Source organism: Mesoplodon bidens (genome assembly GCF_964165515.1).
Source record: "Mesoplodon bidens genome assembly, chromosome: 2".
In the NCBI taxonomy this organism is placed as follows: Eukaryota; Metazoa; Chordata; class Mammalia; order Artiodactyla; family Ziphiidae; genus Mesoplodon; species Mesoplodon bidens.
This window is the reverse complement of record NC_138177.1, coordinates 135,947,583-135,964,286: the sequence shown is the minus strand read 5'-3', so window position 1 is coordinate 135,964,286 and position 16,704 is coordinate 135,947,583. Positions and strand designations below refer to the sequence as shown.

Genomic DNA, 16,704 nt, shown 5'->3' with positions numbered 1-16,704 from the left:
ACTTGGTGTGTACTAAGTAATTGTAGGTTTCCCTCACTGACTTGGGACTAAATGTTCCTCCTAAGTTTTGTTTTGTAGAATTCTGGCAGTTTCAGTAGGGGTTTCCCTCTTCCTGCCTTATTCATTATTTCACTCATTTACTCCTTCACGTATTCATTCTCTGAGTACACATGCTGAGCTTGGCGCGAGCACGCAAAGGAGAACAATAATGTCCTGCCAAGAGGGCCATTACAAACAGAAAACGTGCTCTCGTGCTCTGACCACTGTCCAGCGAGCACGGGGTACCCAGAGGACGTTGGTGGCAGCGTGAGTCAGATCCAGGCAGAGAACAGATGACACACTCAGATTGGATTAACTGGAGAACAGTCGAATAAAGGGTCTATTTACAGAGGTGTGGGCAGGGTTGAGGGAAATGCCGGTCACCAGGCAGTACCGTGGGGCTGCCCGCAGTCTGACCACCCCGAGGCTTGCAGGGACTGGGGCAGGAGGTGACCCACCTGAGACTGAGGGGCTATGTGAAGAGGGGCCTCATGGCTGGAGACGAGCTCAGTCCAGGATGTGGCCGGAGGACAAGGGGGCTACAGACTTGGTCCACACGGCGTTGTCCCAGGACCCAGAACAGGTGTTGGGGCCGAGGTGAGAAGAGGGTGGGAATAACTGAGATACGGTAAAGATTAAGAATCATAATAGCTAATGCCAATTCAGTGCCTCCTCTAAGCACTTTTGTGTGTGTGTGTGTGGTATGCGGGCCTCTCACTGTTGTGGCCTCCCATTGCGGAGCACAGGCTCCGGACGCGCAGGCTCAGCGGCCATGGCTCACGGGCCCAGCCGCTCTGTGGCATGTGGGATCTTCCCGGACCGGGGCACGAACCTGTGTCCCTTGCATCGGCAGGCGGACTCTCAACCACTGCGCCACCAGGGAAGCCCTCCTTTAAGCACTTTTAACCCTCACAGCAACTCTGTGAGATCAGTGGAATTTTAACCTCATTTTGCATCTGGGAAAACAGGCACAGAGGGGTTAAGTAACTTGCCTAGGATCACACAGCTAAGGCAGGGAGGAAGCCAGAATTCAAACCCTGGCAGCTTGGCTCCAGAGCACTTTGGGCTGCAACTGGAGAGCTGATGGGGGATCCACCCGGCTCCTCTGGTTTCCCGTTCCCGAGGAGAGGGGCCTGTGAGTAGTTCCTCCCTGCTCAGAGCGGTGAAGCTTTGACAGGGTAAGGAGGGCTAGGAGGCGAGCAGCATGTGGAGTGCTGTCTTCTAAAACGTCCCAGGGCCATGGGATGGTCACGGTCACACCCCCATCCCTATGATCCACAGACTCTGCAGAGGCTTGCGGTGCTCTCTCCTGATGCAGCCAACACAGCCCTTCCGCGTGGCCTGGTGTCTTTCCTTCCCCTCTGGATGGTTGATGGGCACCTGCCCCATCCTTTCCCTGCTGGTCCACTTTCCAACCCAGATGAAGTGCATGGAGGAGGGCTTCACCCCTCCCTGAGATTCATCCTAACAATAGCGGCCACCACTCTCAAGGGCTTATCATAGGCCAGGAAATGTGTTAAGCCCCATATGTGCCCTTTTTCATTGATCCTCACAGCAAACCTGTTATCGTCCCCATTTTACACAGGGAGAAACTGAGGCTAAAGGGTTTAAGTGACTTGCTGAAGGACACAGGGCTAGTGGAACCAGGTCTGAGCTTTTCCCAGAGACCCCACCCCACCTGATACTTGTCAGCAAAGTCTCCAGTGCTGGCCCTGCAGTATGGGGCTGGTATTCCTAAGTCCCCTGGGATAAGTGTGGGAATTCTGTCCCCCACCCCCTTTGTCTGGGATGGCTGGGGCCGCTGCCCCAGCCCTGGAGTAGGACAATGAGTTAGGAGCTGGTGGGAGCACAGAGGAGGATGTGTCGGGGAACTCTTGCCAGAAAAGATAGGAAGAGAAATCCAGTCTTTGGAAAAATAATGTCTTGAGTAGAGGAAGATCTCACAGGTCTGGCCACAGAGCTTACCTCTGTGGAGTTTGCTGCCATCTCCTGATTAGCAACTATATTTATATTTTATGTACGTTTCATTTCACATGCACACACATATAAACTCCTAAGAATTCTAAATTATTCCTATTCACCTTAAGTCCACCGTGAACCTTCAGCCTCTGGGAGTTGTCATGTGGTCCACTCCCTGCCCGGTGGACCCCTACTCATCCTTCAAGTGCTTGTTTAATCCTGAGCTCCCCTGCTCTGACCCCCTTCCCCATCTCGAAAATTCATTCGTTCATCATGTCAGCAGTTACCATGGGCTAGACACCGCTCTCAATTCCAGGGATTCAGCAGTGGACAAAAAGTCCCTGCCCTCATGGAGCTTATGTTCTAGCAGGCAAGACAGACCGTAAACAAGAGAAGTAATAACAGGGTGTTGGAAGGCAATGAGGAAATCATGAGGCGGGTAAGGGATGTTGTGGGTAAGTTGTCATTTCACTTCAGATGGTCAGGAAAGCCTCAGTGGGGAGGGATGTTTGCACAGACTTGCAGGAGGGAGTTGCCATGGGGACATCTGGAAGCAAGTGACCCAGACAGAAGGAACAGCACAAGCAAGGGCCCTGAAGCAGACTCAAGAAAGGGCAAGGAGGCCGGGCAGTGTGGCCCGGAGGAGAGGAGAAGCCAATCAGGGTGGGAGAAGTGGCACCGGTCCTGGAGGACCTTGTCAGCCTTGGTAAGGGCTTTGGCTTGTACTCTGAGGCCCCTGAAAGAAGGATTCATCACACCCTTTCTCACTACTTCCCTTTCCTTAGTGCATCTCAGTTGGAGACCCAACCCCCTGTGTGGCCTTTATCTCTCTCTCATCCATCTCCCCTTTGAGAACTGAATAGCAGGACAGTCTTATTCATCTCTATATCACTGGCCCCACAGAGCACTTCGTAAATGTTTGTTTAACTACTTGAAATGGCAGGTAGCAGCTAGCAGAAGCCTGGAAAACCTGGGCAGAAAGGTCTCCTGAGTTCAGATACATATAGATAGATAGATAGATAGATAGATGATAGATATAGATATAGATAGATAGATATATGGTGTTGGCTTCCAGGGGACCCTTGGCTACTGCAGCAGCAGGCAGAGGCAGTGAAATCCTTTAGAACCAGGTAATCCCAAAGAACAGGGAACTGCAAGGGGGAGGGGAGGGAGCACTGCTGCTGCCTTTACATCAGGTGTTTGTGCTGCTGGAGCTGCTGGCCAGTTCCCCACGTAGCCCCTGGCCCTACTACTCCCTAACCAAGGTGTGGCCTTTTCCTGCGCAGGCATGCCTGTGGTCCTGTCGCAAGAGGTGGAGTCTGTTCTTGTGGGTGCTGCTATTCTGGGGGCCTGTGCCTCGGGAGATTTCGCTTCTGTACAGGTACGTGAGGACCAAGGGGTGGGCCGTGGCCCCTCCCCTGTCTGGGGCTGTCCTTCCTCTTGACAGCAGCTCATGTCTTGCAAAGCACACACAGGATATAATTAAGAAATGATAGGTTCCAGCCAGGGAAAGCACAAACACTTCTAGCCTCAGACATATTTATTGCAGTTTTTGTTTGACTTGGCCTCCATTACTGTCAGTCGTTCTGTCTTTCTGTTAGTTTTCTTTTTTTCTCCTTTAAAATAGCTCTTATATTATTTCACTTGAATTTCCCCTTGACCATTTTTCTTTTAGCAAGTGAAACAGGTAAGGTACAAAACAAATTTTTCACGTGAATTTCTGATTTGTATTTGCTTCTTTCATCTCCACCCACCACTTTTCAAATACCTCTGAGGTCTCTCAACAAGGGACACAAATGAAAATGTTAGTAAAAGGGAGTTAGAAGAAAAAATAAGGAACAAAGATATAGGAAGAAGGAAACAACTCGATGGCAATGATGGAGCAGACAGTTTGACTCTGAGCTTCCTGGCAGCCAAGACAAAAAAGAACACATGATAAGTTACATAATTCTTATTTTCAAAAAGAGGAAGCCTACTAGTTTCTTTGGGAGACAAAGCTTTTCCTGCCACTGAATTGAAAAAGACATTTCACATGTGGGTTTTATGGAGAGACTTTGAGTGGTAAAATAATAGGATTAACAGTAGGTTTACAAAAAGGTAGAGAAGCAGTATAGTTTAAGGCTGAAGGCACAAGCTCTGAAGTCAACCCTCACTTGACTTCCAACTAGTTCTGTAACCTGACCGTTCCGCTCTCCACTCCATTTCTTTATCTGTAATAATAATCAGGAGCACATTATGAGTTCTTTCTCTGGACCAGGAATGTATGTTCAGTCCCACAACAGCTCTATTATTCCCATTTTATAGTTGAAGAACCTGAGGCAAAAAGAAGTTAAATAACTTGGCTTACGTTGAAGCAGCTAGTAAATGCCAGAACCAAGAAGTCTGGCTCCCAAGTTCTAACTGAAAGTTGAAGAAATATTTGTTCAGCTGAGCACCAGAGAGCTTAAGTGACTTGCCCACGGTCTCCAAGTCAGGACTAGAAGCCAGGTTTTCCACCAGTAGCCCAGTAATAAGAGCTTTATTTATTGTGACCCTCTTATGTACCAAGAACTATGCTAGGTGCTTTTCATATAACCTTCCCACTACCTCTCACAACCCACACAGGCAACAGAGATCCAGAAAGGTTACGGAACTCAAGCGTACACTATTGGAAGTGGTCACATGCAAGAGTCTGATACCAATATCTGTGCTCTTTATGCCACATTTTGGGAAGTGTGGTGCACGGCACCCTATCCAAGCCTCTCAAACTGATGCTTGTGAAATATCCCTTCCAAAGAATTGAACCCACTCATGAATGCTTGTGGATCTTAACTGGAGTTTTTAAACAAAGATGGTAGAGTTGAGTTTCCAACTTTTTTCTGGATTTTCTGGTGCTGTCTCAGAAACATCACATGGAGATGTTTATTTATTGTTGAAATGTCAGTGACTTGTCAGTTATTGTTTTAATGTGTTGATTTATGAAGATGTTCTCATAACTAGGTGACTTGCACTTCCTGGGACAAAGCATAATTGCCAAAACAAAACAGTAGAGATGCTTACTAAGGCCCTGCATAGGTTAATGCATATTATGGACTGGAAGTTTCTGTCCCCTCAAAATTCAAATTTGAATCCCTAACCCCACAGTGTGATGGTATTTGGAGATGTAGCCTTTGGGAGGTGATTTCGATTAGATGAGGAAATGAGGGTGGGACCTTTATGGTGAGATTAGTGCCTTGATGCGATGAGACACCAGAGCTTGCTTTTTCTCCGCCATGTGAGGACATGGCAAAAAGGTGGCCATCTGCAAGCTGGGAAGGGAGCCCTCACCAGAGCTCAGCCATGCTGGCACCTTGATCTTAGTGCCTCCAGAACTGTGAGAAAATGAATTTCTATTGTTTAAACACCCAATCTGTGGTATTTTGTTATGGCGGCCTAAGCAGATGAAGACACCTCATTGACTCTTGACAGTCTCCCTGCCTGCAGGAATAAGGCTTTTTATTCCTGTCTTACATATGAGGAAACCCAGGCTCAGAGAGTTTTTAAGAAGTTTGCCCAAGGCTACAGTTAATAAGGGGCAGAAGCAGAATTGAAATCAAGGTCTCTCTGAATTATATCCTCTGTTGATTTTCATTCTTTTTCTACTTTAGTCTATTTTTTTTTCTTTTTTCTTGAAAAAAAAATTGGCTTCTTAAATGTTCAAAGGTGAATTTTCTGAAAAGAAATGTCATTGGTCACAAATCAGGAGACAGTCTGCCACTGAAACAGAGTAGTGTGACCAGATCTGGCTGCTTTATCAGATACTTCATACCATGCCTTGTGGCACCTCATTGGCATCTTAGTCAAATCTGGAGTTTCTAGCTCTGAGAAGTTTCCACTCACATCTTCTCCTAAGTGGAAACTGAGCTTCATCCCACACTGACATCTTCTTCACTACATAATATTTCCCCTTAATATTCTGGAAGAGTATCTAAGATATGGTAGATCAAAAATTGGAATTATTGACTTGAGTAGCAGCTGCAAGACCCACAAAATTGTAAAGGTAAATTCATGTCTCCTATTCAACCCGGGGAATTATGTGCCTCTCCTGACTATTTTTAGGAGACACTGTAATCTAGTAAAGAAAGCCCCCAGGTGCCAGAGACCTGAATCTTACCTGTCATCACATACCTGAGGGAATCCATGTGGTCTTAATCTCTGTGCATGGTTGTTGTACATCCTCAAACAATGTCACTTGGCCTCTCCAGGTGCTTGTTTCATTTGTTTGTTTTATTTCCTTTTTAAAAGATGTTTAAATAAGAATTGCCATTCCTGTGGAACTGCTGAGATAGAGCCTTTGAAAGATTCAATGACCTCTGTGAAGCCCCGGTATAATTGTCAACATTGTAATAATGATTATGTTTGGAAATGTAAATGCATGTCAACTTGGCTTCATTCACCCCTCTCTAAAGAAGAGGTGCCAACCTATGTGCCCCAGGCCTGGAGACCAGCTCAGGATTCTGGCAAGTTGAAGTGAAAAAGAATTACTTCCTCCCTGTGATTCATATATTTCAATCTGAACTTCAACATGGTTTTTTCTTTGAACTTCAAAGATCCTAGCTTGATCTTCAGGGTGCCTGCCACTCCTTCCTATAAGAAAGCTGAGCAGAGCTTGCGAGCAACTCAATGATTCCAGCAGGCCAGATGTTTTGCCTTCTCATATACCACACATCTGGTCGTTGGAGAAAGAATTTCACTTCTTATCTAGATGGGCAGACTTTGGTAGACTCAGCTGGAGTCGTCTCCTTCAGATGAAGGAAAGGCTAAGAAGACTCCAGAAGACCCAGGCTGCAGACCTAGGGAAGAGTCCTACGTGCCCAGGGAGACAGGGTTTCCCAATTTCCTAGGCCCATGAATGGATGACTTCAGCCAGGGGTAGAGCGCTATACCTTCCTTTGGCGGTACCAACAGATCAGAAGGACTTAGAATTGTGGATTTTACTTACAGCTATTGCAAACTTCTATATATTTTAATTCTGGGGAAAGTTTATCAGCTGGAGGGAAAGGGATAGTGGATGGAATTTTCTGATGGGGGTATTAAAGGGAGAGATTGGTCAAGTACAAGGTCCATTGCTATTCCAAATTTTGAAGCCTGCTGACAGTTCCTGCTTCCACCTCTTGTTCATTTATCCATTCATATTCTCATCCTCAGAGTCTCTCTCTCCCTCTCTTCCTCTGCCCTTTCCTACCCTCCCTTCCTTTAGACAACTAAAGTCTTCCTGCTTTTCCCTTTCCAAATTAGGATCTCACAAACGGTAGTTATAGCCATCCATCTGCATTAAAGAATAGAATGACTAATAATATCTTAAAGAATTGTCCCTCTCCAGAAATGGTGTTCTCCTTTTAGTAGTTTTCAGAACTATTCTTCCACTAGACAGTGTGACAAGTATCATGTCACAGTTGTCTTTGTATCTGCAGCTTAATAAAAAGGAATCAAATCACAGAGATGCCATTTTCATGGTAAAAGTTCAGCTATTGAGTAAGTGGGAGGAGATGCAAGGAAGGAAGTCTTCCTCCCTCCTTAGAGTTATCCAGGCAGTCTTGGCATCTGTGGCCTTTCCACCTGACCACTCCCCCATCTCTAGAACGTCACCCATCGCTCCTCTGGCCATCAGTGTGCTCCAAAGTGATCCTCTCAAATTCTGAATATCCTGGAAAGCAAATAATGATAATTAGAAGTTGGGAGCATCCCATAACAATTCTCTAGGCTCCCAGGCCCTGGTAAATTAACACACTGGAAAAAAAATCACTTTATGAACTATCAACATGCTTACACTTCCTAAGCAGAGACAATAGAGAGGTTCTAAGAAATGCAAAGGACACATAAAACAAGAAAGTGGTTTCAAGATGCCGTGAGAGAAAACTCAGTCCAATGGCAAAGAGGCAGAAATACAAAATGGCTTTCCACTTTCTGCTTCCTTCAGCCCCTCTGCAGATGTCATTAGCTTCCTGTAATGTCTTATCTTAAAAGAAAGTTTTTTTCCCCTCAAGACTATGTATATAAAATAAGCTTTAATTCTAACTGTGCTATTGATATTTATCTTGACACCCACCCTTCTCCCCAAAAAAAAGCAGGAGAGGAAGCATCTGAAGCAAAAATCAGCGGAAGGAGACAGTGACAAGAGATCAAAATGAATTCAGCCATCATTTTAATGGTAGTACCAGAGTAAAGAAAATAAGCCCTTGGAATCAACCAATTAATCAAAACCTTTTTTCCTCCCATGGTGTGAGGGTTGCCGCCTCTGTAAACCATTGACTCCGTGCGTTCCCACCATCAACTTTCCCTGTCACGTTCCAGACAGACTCCTGTGTCTTGCAGACCAATGCATCTAAGTGGCCAGTGGAGAGCGGTGATTACTCACCCTTTCTGTAATGTGTGCCCACAGGATAAACTATCCGCGCTGACCGCAGTGGTCTACCCTCAAGGTCAGTCCTTGCAAACATCCTCACTGCTTAGCCGAAGCCTCTCCTTCTGTTCTTTTTCATGAAATTTACTTCATGTAGAGCCAGTTTATATTCATCACCTATTATGTGCTTCAAAGCCTGTTATTTTTTTATGCTATACAATACGTCTCCATTCTGTTTTATTTTGTGAGAGTCAACTTTCTGTGTTTTTTAGTCCTGTTTGGCTTCCTGTCACCATAAATACCAGTTTTACATTTTGCGAAGTAAAGTTGATTACCATGATCTTGCTTTCTGGAGGTTTGGAAAGACTGATATATAATAGATGTTCAGAAATATGAAACCATGCCATTTCTTGGCACATTCAATCTTAATTTGCTGGGTTTCTTTCCTTTTTCTGGAATACAACTACTAATTCATGTTCATTGGGAAAAAATAAGAAAATTCAGTTAAGCTGAAAGAAAAATATGAAAACACTGATATTACTACCCTAAAACAACCACTATATTAGATTCTGGCTTCTATCTTTGTAATCTTTTTGTACATACTTTTAAATTATTTTATACTTTTCTAAATTACAAAACTGTGTTCATACAATGCATATTGTTTTGTAGCCTTTTTTCCCCCACCCAAAAATACATAGTAAACATCTTTATTTATCATGTTTGTAGGCTGTACAATTTTCTGCCCCATAGTAGACCAGCGGTCCCCAACCTTTTTGGCACCAAGGACCGCTTTCATGGAAGAAAATTCTTCCATAGATGGGGGTGGGTGGGGAATGGTTCAGGCGGTAATTCCAGCGATGGGGAGCGGCAGATGAAGCTTCGATCCCTTGCCCGCTGCTCACCGCCTGCTGTGCGGCCCGGTTCCTGACAGGCTGCGGACCAGTAGTGGTCCGAGGCCCCGGGGGTTGGAGACCCCTGCTATATACCATGACTTATTTCCCCAGTCCTCTAGTTTTGAATACTTAGGTTGTCTCCATTGTTTTAAAGAATGCTGCAACTAACGTCTCTGTATCTAAATGTTTGCCCATACCCTAAATTATTTACACAAACTAAATTATGGAGGTATAGTTGTTTGGTCAAAAAGTTTGCCTAACTTTTAGGATTTTGATACATATTAGCACTTTATACTCCTGCCAATAGTGTGTGAAAATTCAGGACTCACTTTCCTTGTGTATAAGGCATCTTTTGCTGTGAATTTTAGTTTCATTTGGCTTTCATTCCCAGGTCTCTTAAAATCCTATTTATTTCACATATGGTCCCGATACTGTCAGTTTTTTTTAGTAACCTTTTGCCCTTTGCTGCTTAAGCATGTGTTTCAGGAGATATGAGATTCTGGTTTCTAATTAAATGGATTCAGGTTTCTGATTGGATTTTCTGTATCCTGTCCCATATGTGAGTGCCTCATAGAAAATCAACAGAAAACCTGAAATGGTAATTAATAGTTTAAAGAAGGGTTAAATTAAGAATGTGATGCTGGTCCTAACATTCTTTATACTTACTGCCATACCTGGTTAACAGTACATTCTTATCTTTTTGAGAATTGCTCCCACTCAAAAAAAAAAAAAAAAAAACCAACAACAAATTCAGGTTCTGATTAATTATACATCTCCTTGTTCCAATCCAATTGGCAGAATGGCACCATGGACATAAAAGTCAAAAATTAGCGCAAAATTAGAATTCTATTTTTAGGAAATTATTTGTTTGTAGGATATATGACATTGGACTCTCCTGTTCCTTACAGGGTGATCCTGGAACAGGGCCTGTTACTTTCCATCCTTTGTCATTCATAGAATCCTTGCATCAACCAGTGGATGTTAACAGTCCCCACTGTGCAGATGAGGACAGTGAGGCATGGTGAGGTCATATAACTTTGCTTGATACAAAGTCCATGCTCTTTTTGTTCCATCAAACCATGTTCTTTATATTCCAGTAAATATATATCTGTTGCTTGGAAAAAGTGTAGATTCCAGTATAGCACTTTAGCTGCGCTTCTCCAGGGTAGTATGGTTTCTAGAACATATCAGCAGCACATGTTTAGCCTCACTGCTTGGTTGAGTATGGGACGTAGAAATAAAAAGAAGAAATGTACCCCCTTTGGTTTGGAAATTTTCTAATTCCTTTGCCTGGAGAAGGCTTCATACCATACTCCCAGTAGTGTTTTGTTTTATTTATTTGTATTTAATCATAATCTGTCCATTTACTTTTTATACAGATATATATTAAAAAGCACTTTAATTAAGAACTTTAATTAAATGACACTTTTTATAGTATTGTTATTAACACAGAGATTTAGACTAACAAATATTTTTTCCAAATATCTCCCTCCCCTTGCAGTTTTTACTCAGGAACTTAAGACTTGGGCTTTTATAAAAGAAAACAGTGGCCAAACATCTACTGAGTACTTTAGAAACTTAGAAGGGTTTCTGGACTGTATTTCTAAAATAAAGTTTACCTACCTCTTTGACTTCATTTTGTTCAAGACAACATTTTATACTGGTGCAAATCTGAAAAAATACGTTAGATTATTTAGTAGAAATGAATGCCTGTAAGTACTTAATTCCTCATTCTAATGATCATTTATGCTTTTCCTTTTTATAATAAATGTCTTTGTTGGAATAAATCAGAAATGAATAGGTAGGACTTTTTTTTTTCTCCCTTTACTCTAGGATGTCATGAATAGATTATCCATGCTGTATAACTTTAATATTCAACACAGTAAATTAGGGTATGGAACCAAATAAGAGATGAGGGAAGACAAGACCTTTAGTTAAATCAGGAATTGTCTGTAATTGGGAAAAAGTTCTGAAAAATGACTACACACACACACAGTCATATACACATACATACCACATACCACTGGACAAAGTTTGATTCAGAGTCATGGAATGTTTAGAGGTCTTACTGAAGTATATGAAAGACTTTTGGTTCCATCATTGAGGCAAATGATCAAGAAGTATGCAAAAGAAGAAATACCACTGTTACAGTTGCTTATTGGAGGTGTTTGATACGCTGCAGTGAACCATAAAGTACCATGTGTGTAGAAACTTGGATGGCATGTCTCTCATCACATGCATATCAAAGAAATTTGAACATTTAAAAATTTAGTACCATGTTAAAAGTTATACATAAGGAAATTTCCTATACTATTATCATCATAATTTTACAAATGAAGAAACAGGGTAGGAGGGTTTAAGTGACTTACCAAAGCCCATGGCTAGAAAGGGATGGAGCCAGAATCCAAGGCCTAGCCTAGGATTCCAAAGCTGAGGATTGTTCAACTTGGTCATACATGGAAGTGGACTCCTCTGGGGCTGAGTGTGATTGCCATTATTTAAAAAAACTAGTACCAGTAATAGACAACTAGAATTTTTAAAATTTATTTTATGGAAGTATAGTTGATTTACAATGTTGTGTTAATTTCTGCTGTGCAGCAAAGTGACTCAGTTACACATATATATTCCTTTTTGTATGCTTTTCCATTATGGTTTATCACAGGATATTGAGTATAGTTCCCTGTGCTATGCAGTAGGACCTTGTTGTTTATCCATCCTATACTAGTTTGCATCTGCTAACCCCAAACTCCCACTCCATCCCTCCCCCACCCCCCTCCCCCTTGGCAACCACAAATCTGTTCTCTGTGTCTGTGAGTCTGTTTTTGTAGACAACTAGAATTTGAATGTACATTAAAATGTCCCTGTGTTAGTCAAGTTCCCCACAGAAGTTACTTTCAAATTAGGATAGTTTTAGAGAGTTCAGTAGAGGGACTATTTACAGACTGGGGACCGGCCCTGGAGAAATCACAAGGGAGGATATAGTATACTGGGGTTTGTAACAGCTGGACCTTAAGAGGTGAAGGGAGAGCACAGTTACTAGAACCCCTGAACCCCAGAACAGAGGGCTGTGTGGAGGCGACCGAGTCAGCTGTCTTGCCAGTGACCCTGGAAGTGAAGAGCTGGGTTATTGACCCCATCTTCCTCCCGCTCTCTGACTTACTGTCGGGCTCCCCATTGGCTGGAGTCAAAGTCAGAGGGCAAGAGAGCTCATTGATATAGTCCGTACAAGTGAGCCTGGCTCAGCCCAGAGAAGGGTGGGAGGGGGACTTTAGGAGCGAATGCAGCTGGCCTCCATAGTCATCCAGACTGGGCTGTGCAGGTCTGTCTGCGACCAGAGGCCAAGCTGTGAATGGTTTGTTACAGATTTGCAATGAGATAAGGGACTTGCATCAGAATGTAAATCAATTGCAACATTTTGTTCCTAACAAGATGTTCTCAGTGAGAGAATCAGGGTGTTTGTTTACTTTCTAGAGCAAACTCCTTATGTCATTATGGACGGGCCCTTTGAGTAACACTGATCAGATCTGTCAGCTCTGCAGATGACAGGCTAGGGTGCTCAAAAGGGACCCACTTATCCCTGCTTTGCTTTTTCTGCCTTCCCTTCTGCTAAAGACAAGAAAACTGCGCCTCTTCTGAGCTGGGCACTGTGCTAAGGTACTTGAGATGCCATTTGATTCTTGCAAGGTAGGTTATTCACCTCACCATTACAGATAGGAAACTGAGGCTCAGAAAGTTTAAATAACAGATCCATCATCTAACAAGTAGCAGAGCTGGTGATCAAATCCAGAGCTGACTCCAAAACCTGTGTTTTTTGTATAGGCTGCCCTAGGGCCATGCTTAAAATTATCTGACATTAATACCCAGGAAACAGTGCAGGGTTCTAGGGGGAGTGCCTTGTTTGGAGACCTATGGCTGTGTTCTCTGCTCTTGGTAACAACAACCAAGTCATGGTTTCTGGGAATAGACACACCCCAACTCCCAAAAAATCAGACAGCACCATTTATGGGTCCCATGTTACTCTGCTTTACAAGGCCCTTCCCAGCCTAGCCAGCCAGATCAGAAGGTGAAGTCAGTTTGTTTCTAAGTGGCTCTTGTCTGTTTCTATCTCTTTTTAAATCTGGGAGGTCAGGAAGAAGATGGGGAGAAAGAATTCTTGAGAGGGATACATTTCCTTAGAAATGTTATTAATTGGCTGGGCAAAACAAGAGAAGGAAATAAAATAGCTGCTCCTTACTAAGTAAAGGCATCTTCTTCCCTTAGCTCATTAAAAATTAAAAACACTCTTGGTTTAAGCAGGGCAAATTAGTAATTAAGTGCTATATAATCAACTTGTGTAAACATAATATTGAAGGGGAGGCCAAATTAATCACTCTGCTGGCTTGTTTTTGTCCCCATCAATGCACCTTTTACTTGGGTCCTTCCTGTGATGTCAGGATGCATTTTCTGCTCTCCTCTGCAGCTGGAGATAGGGTGGGCTGTGATAGCTGGGCTGACAGATGACAGTGGGCTACATCTGGAAAAGGCATGTGTCTTGGCCTTGATTCAACTAGGTGATGAGTCTCCCTATTGAATATTATTTTGAGCCAAGGCTCATCAGCAAGAGGCTGCCACATGACAGAGACAGTCCTGGATGGTAGCAGGACAAAGAAGATTTAAACCCATCTTGGGGCCCATGGAGTTCCAGTCTGGTGGGGAGGAGGTAGACACAGACAGATACAGTTATGAAAAAGTCAACACTAAATGTAATGACAAAGACACAGCGCCTTGGCTTGGGCTCAAATCATGGCTCTGCCGCTTACCTTAAGTGAGTTACTTAATTTCTCTGTGCCTCAGAGCCCTCATTAGTAAAACATAACAGTAATATCTGCATCATAGGTATATTGTCTCACAACTCGTGTTGTAAGAGGTAAACACGTTAGTACATGTAGAGTAGAATAGTGTCTATTTAATGTCGGCTCTTATTTGTTTAACTACAGTTGCTATACAGTGGATAATGGAGCACCAAGGAAGGAGTGTCTTCCATTGTCTTAGGGCTAGAAATAGAAAGGTGCTTCTGAGAAGGCAACATTTGAACCGGGCCATATAGGATTAGTTGGTGATAGAGCTGGAACTCTGTGTGGAGAGGCATGTGAACCTGGCTGGCTCTTAATCTTTGCAGTAGAATACCTTCTCTGAAAGCAGAGGAAGGAGCATGTGCCTCAATCCTGCACAAATCTCTCTCCATTTCAACTCAACACAATAAATATTAGTAATAACTGCTGGAGCTCAGTCATGTTATGGCAACTGCCTGCCAAGTCTTGGGGGTGGAAGAGGGTAAATGAGCTGAATCTGTTGTGGACGGGATAAGAGGAAATCAAATGAGGCCAAAGAAACTAGCCCACTAAGTCACCTTGCTACACTCAAGGTGATGGCATCTCCTTGGCTTGCCAGCTATGTGAACCAGCCTGGTTGGGCAAGGTGCTTAGTTTCTCTGATCCTCAGTTCCATATTAACTGACCCCACTGAGTTACTGCAAATATTCTATGCATGAAAGCACAGTTAACACAATGCCTGGCATGCAGAAAAGTACTATTATTAATATTTCCTGTATTAATTTGATCCGTACCCAAAAACCAGTAAAGTAGGTGGTAGCATTGTCCCACTTTATAATGCAGGAATTTGAGGAATCAAGACTGATAAGCTGACCTGAGGTCACATGGATGGCTAGTGGGGGGAGGAGGGCTGCAATTTAGCTGGTTTGGCTCTAGGCCCCACTCCCTGTATAGCCCCTGCTTGCCCAGTGTCTCAGAGGGCACCTAGAGCTGGCTTTACATATTATATGCTAGAAATAGGGCAGAGGTCACTTGATTATGTCCAGGCCCCTCAGTTGCTAATGAGGAAGAAATCCTTTCTCCTGTTTAAAGGAATGATAGGGTTGAGCCTACCCTCTAACAGGTGGGGCAGGTGGGGCAGGCCAGAGTGACTCACCAGGAATGACCAGTCCTTGGATGCAGTGGGGATGCAGCTGCCTGCACTGAACTTGACTGTTTTGCTTAGGGAAGAAAACAATTTGTTTATTTTTTTTATCATTCATACTCCTCTTCCATAAAGGATTTGAGGAAGCTTATAATAAATGACTAAGCAGAATAAAACTAAGCAAAATAAAACTCACAAGTTAGAAACTATGTAGGAAGATAATATACCAACTACTTAGACTAGGGGCTCCTCAAATATATATATGCCTGCAGGCCATACCAGGTAGGCCATGTAAACAAGCAGAGAACAAGATGATTTCATTCTCTACCAGATTGGAGAATGTATACTCTGCCTAAGGACATTAAAATTCAAATTGTTTTAACCCTGCATTGGTGAGTGTCAGACCAAGCAGATGTGTGGGACAGATTTGGCCTATGGGTCTCCGACCCATAAATAAGGGGATTACTTTGAGCTTCCTAGCAGCCAACACAAAACTGGAAATATGTCAAGTCATATAGTGTCCACAGAGTCAAGGAAGTATACCAGTTTTCCAAAAGAGACCACATTTTCCCTGGTACCAAATTCTAAAATTGCCATTCCTTTAAAAACAAACAAAGAAATCATTCCATGGAACTTTACAGAAGAAGCAGAAGAATTCATCCTATACAACCTTGCTAAAGGTCCGGAGCAGGACATTGAAACTTGACTTGAGGTCAAGAATTCCCCGGACTTATAACTTTCTGGAGCTGTCACCTGCCCCAGGGGTAGAACTGAGAATACCCAGCATGGTGGATGGATGGCATGTGCCTTACCACTCCTCCCTGAATATTCCTTCCCTCAGGCAGCTTCATAAACAGAGCTGCGTCACTGACCTAGGAGTGTCTTAGAGGACCTCAGTACTAAAGCTTTTTACCAGCCTGGCATCAGGGAAGTGCTAAAATGAAGCACCCGTCAATCAAGAAGGGCAACAGTTGTCGAAGCCTATCAAATGTCAGTAAACAGCAAGCCTTCAGAGGCCACCGAACTTGGCATCCTCTTAGCAAAAATACACTGTTGCCTTCAAGAGGGAAAGCCATGGACTTTTATAAACTGCATTAAGTGATGTATTTTTTTCTTAATCTCTACTTTTTTTAAGGGCAAATTGAATGTTCCCAGAGTGTTCTAGGCTTTCAGTCCTGGAAATGTAGGTCTTCAAAATATCCTCCCAGTTATTATGAGAAGTTTCATGTTCAGCTTATCTAGTACCCTCCCTTTTACTGTTAGCAGTATGATTCATATTATAAGCAATAAATAGGACCATAGTTAAGAGCACAGACTCAGATGTCACATAAATCTGGGCTCCAATCCTGAGTTCAGATGCTAAAGCTGTACATTAGGTCAGTCCCTTGACCTCTCTAAGCTGGTTTTCTCACTGTAACAATGAGACTGTTAAGAGTGCCTGCCTCATAAGATTGTTGTGAAGATTAAATGAGATAATATGTAGAGAGTATTCAGCAC

The 16,704-nt window shown here is 43.2% G+C and overlaps 1 protein-coding gene across 9 annotated transcripts in view; it reads left to right on the top strand.

Moving 5' to 3' along the window:
- Positions 1 to 16,704, top strand: part of FGGY (FGGY carbohydrate kinase domain containing) — a 426,675-nt gene that overhangs the window by 336,123 nt on the left and 73,848 nt on the right. For 7 of the 9 annotated variants that reach the window (XR_014015075.1, XM_081224383.1, XM_081224379.1 and 4 more), the window contains one exon: positions 3,285 to 3,379. The exons of 1 other annotated variant lie outside the window; for it this stretch is intronic. Coding sequence is in view for 7 of the 8 variants with exons in the window: in XM_081224383.1 (XP_081080509.1) it covers positions 3,285 to 3,379 (95 nt within the window). In the remaining variant the exon portion in view is untranslated. Of the gene's footprint in view, positions 1 to 3,284; positions 3,380 to 8,398; positions 8,970 to 16,704 lie in introns of those variants that run through there. One more of the 9 variants, XM_081224382.1, reaches the window with a different exon arrangement.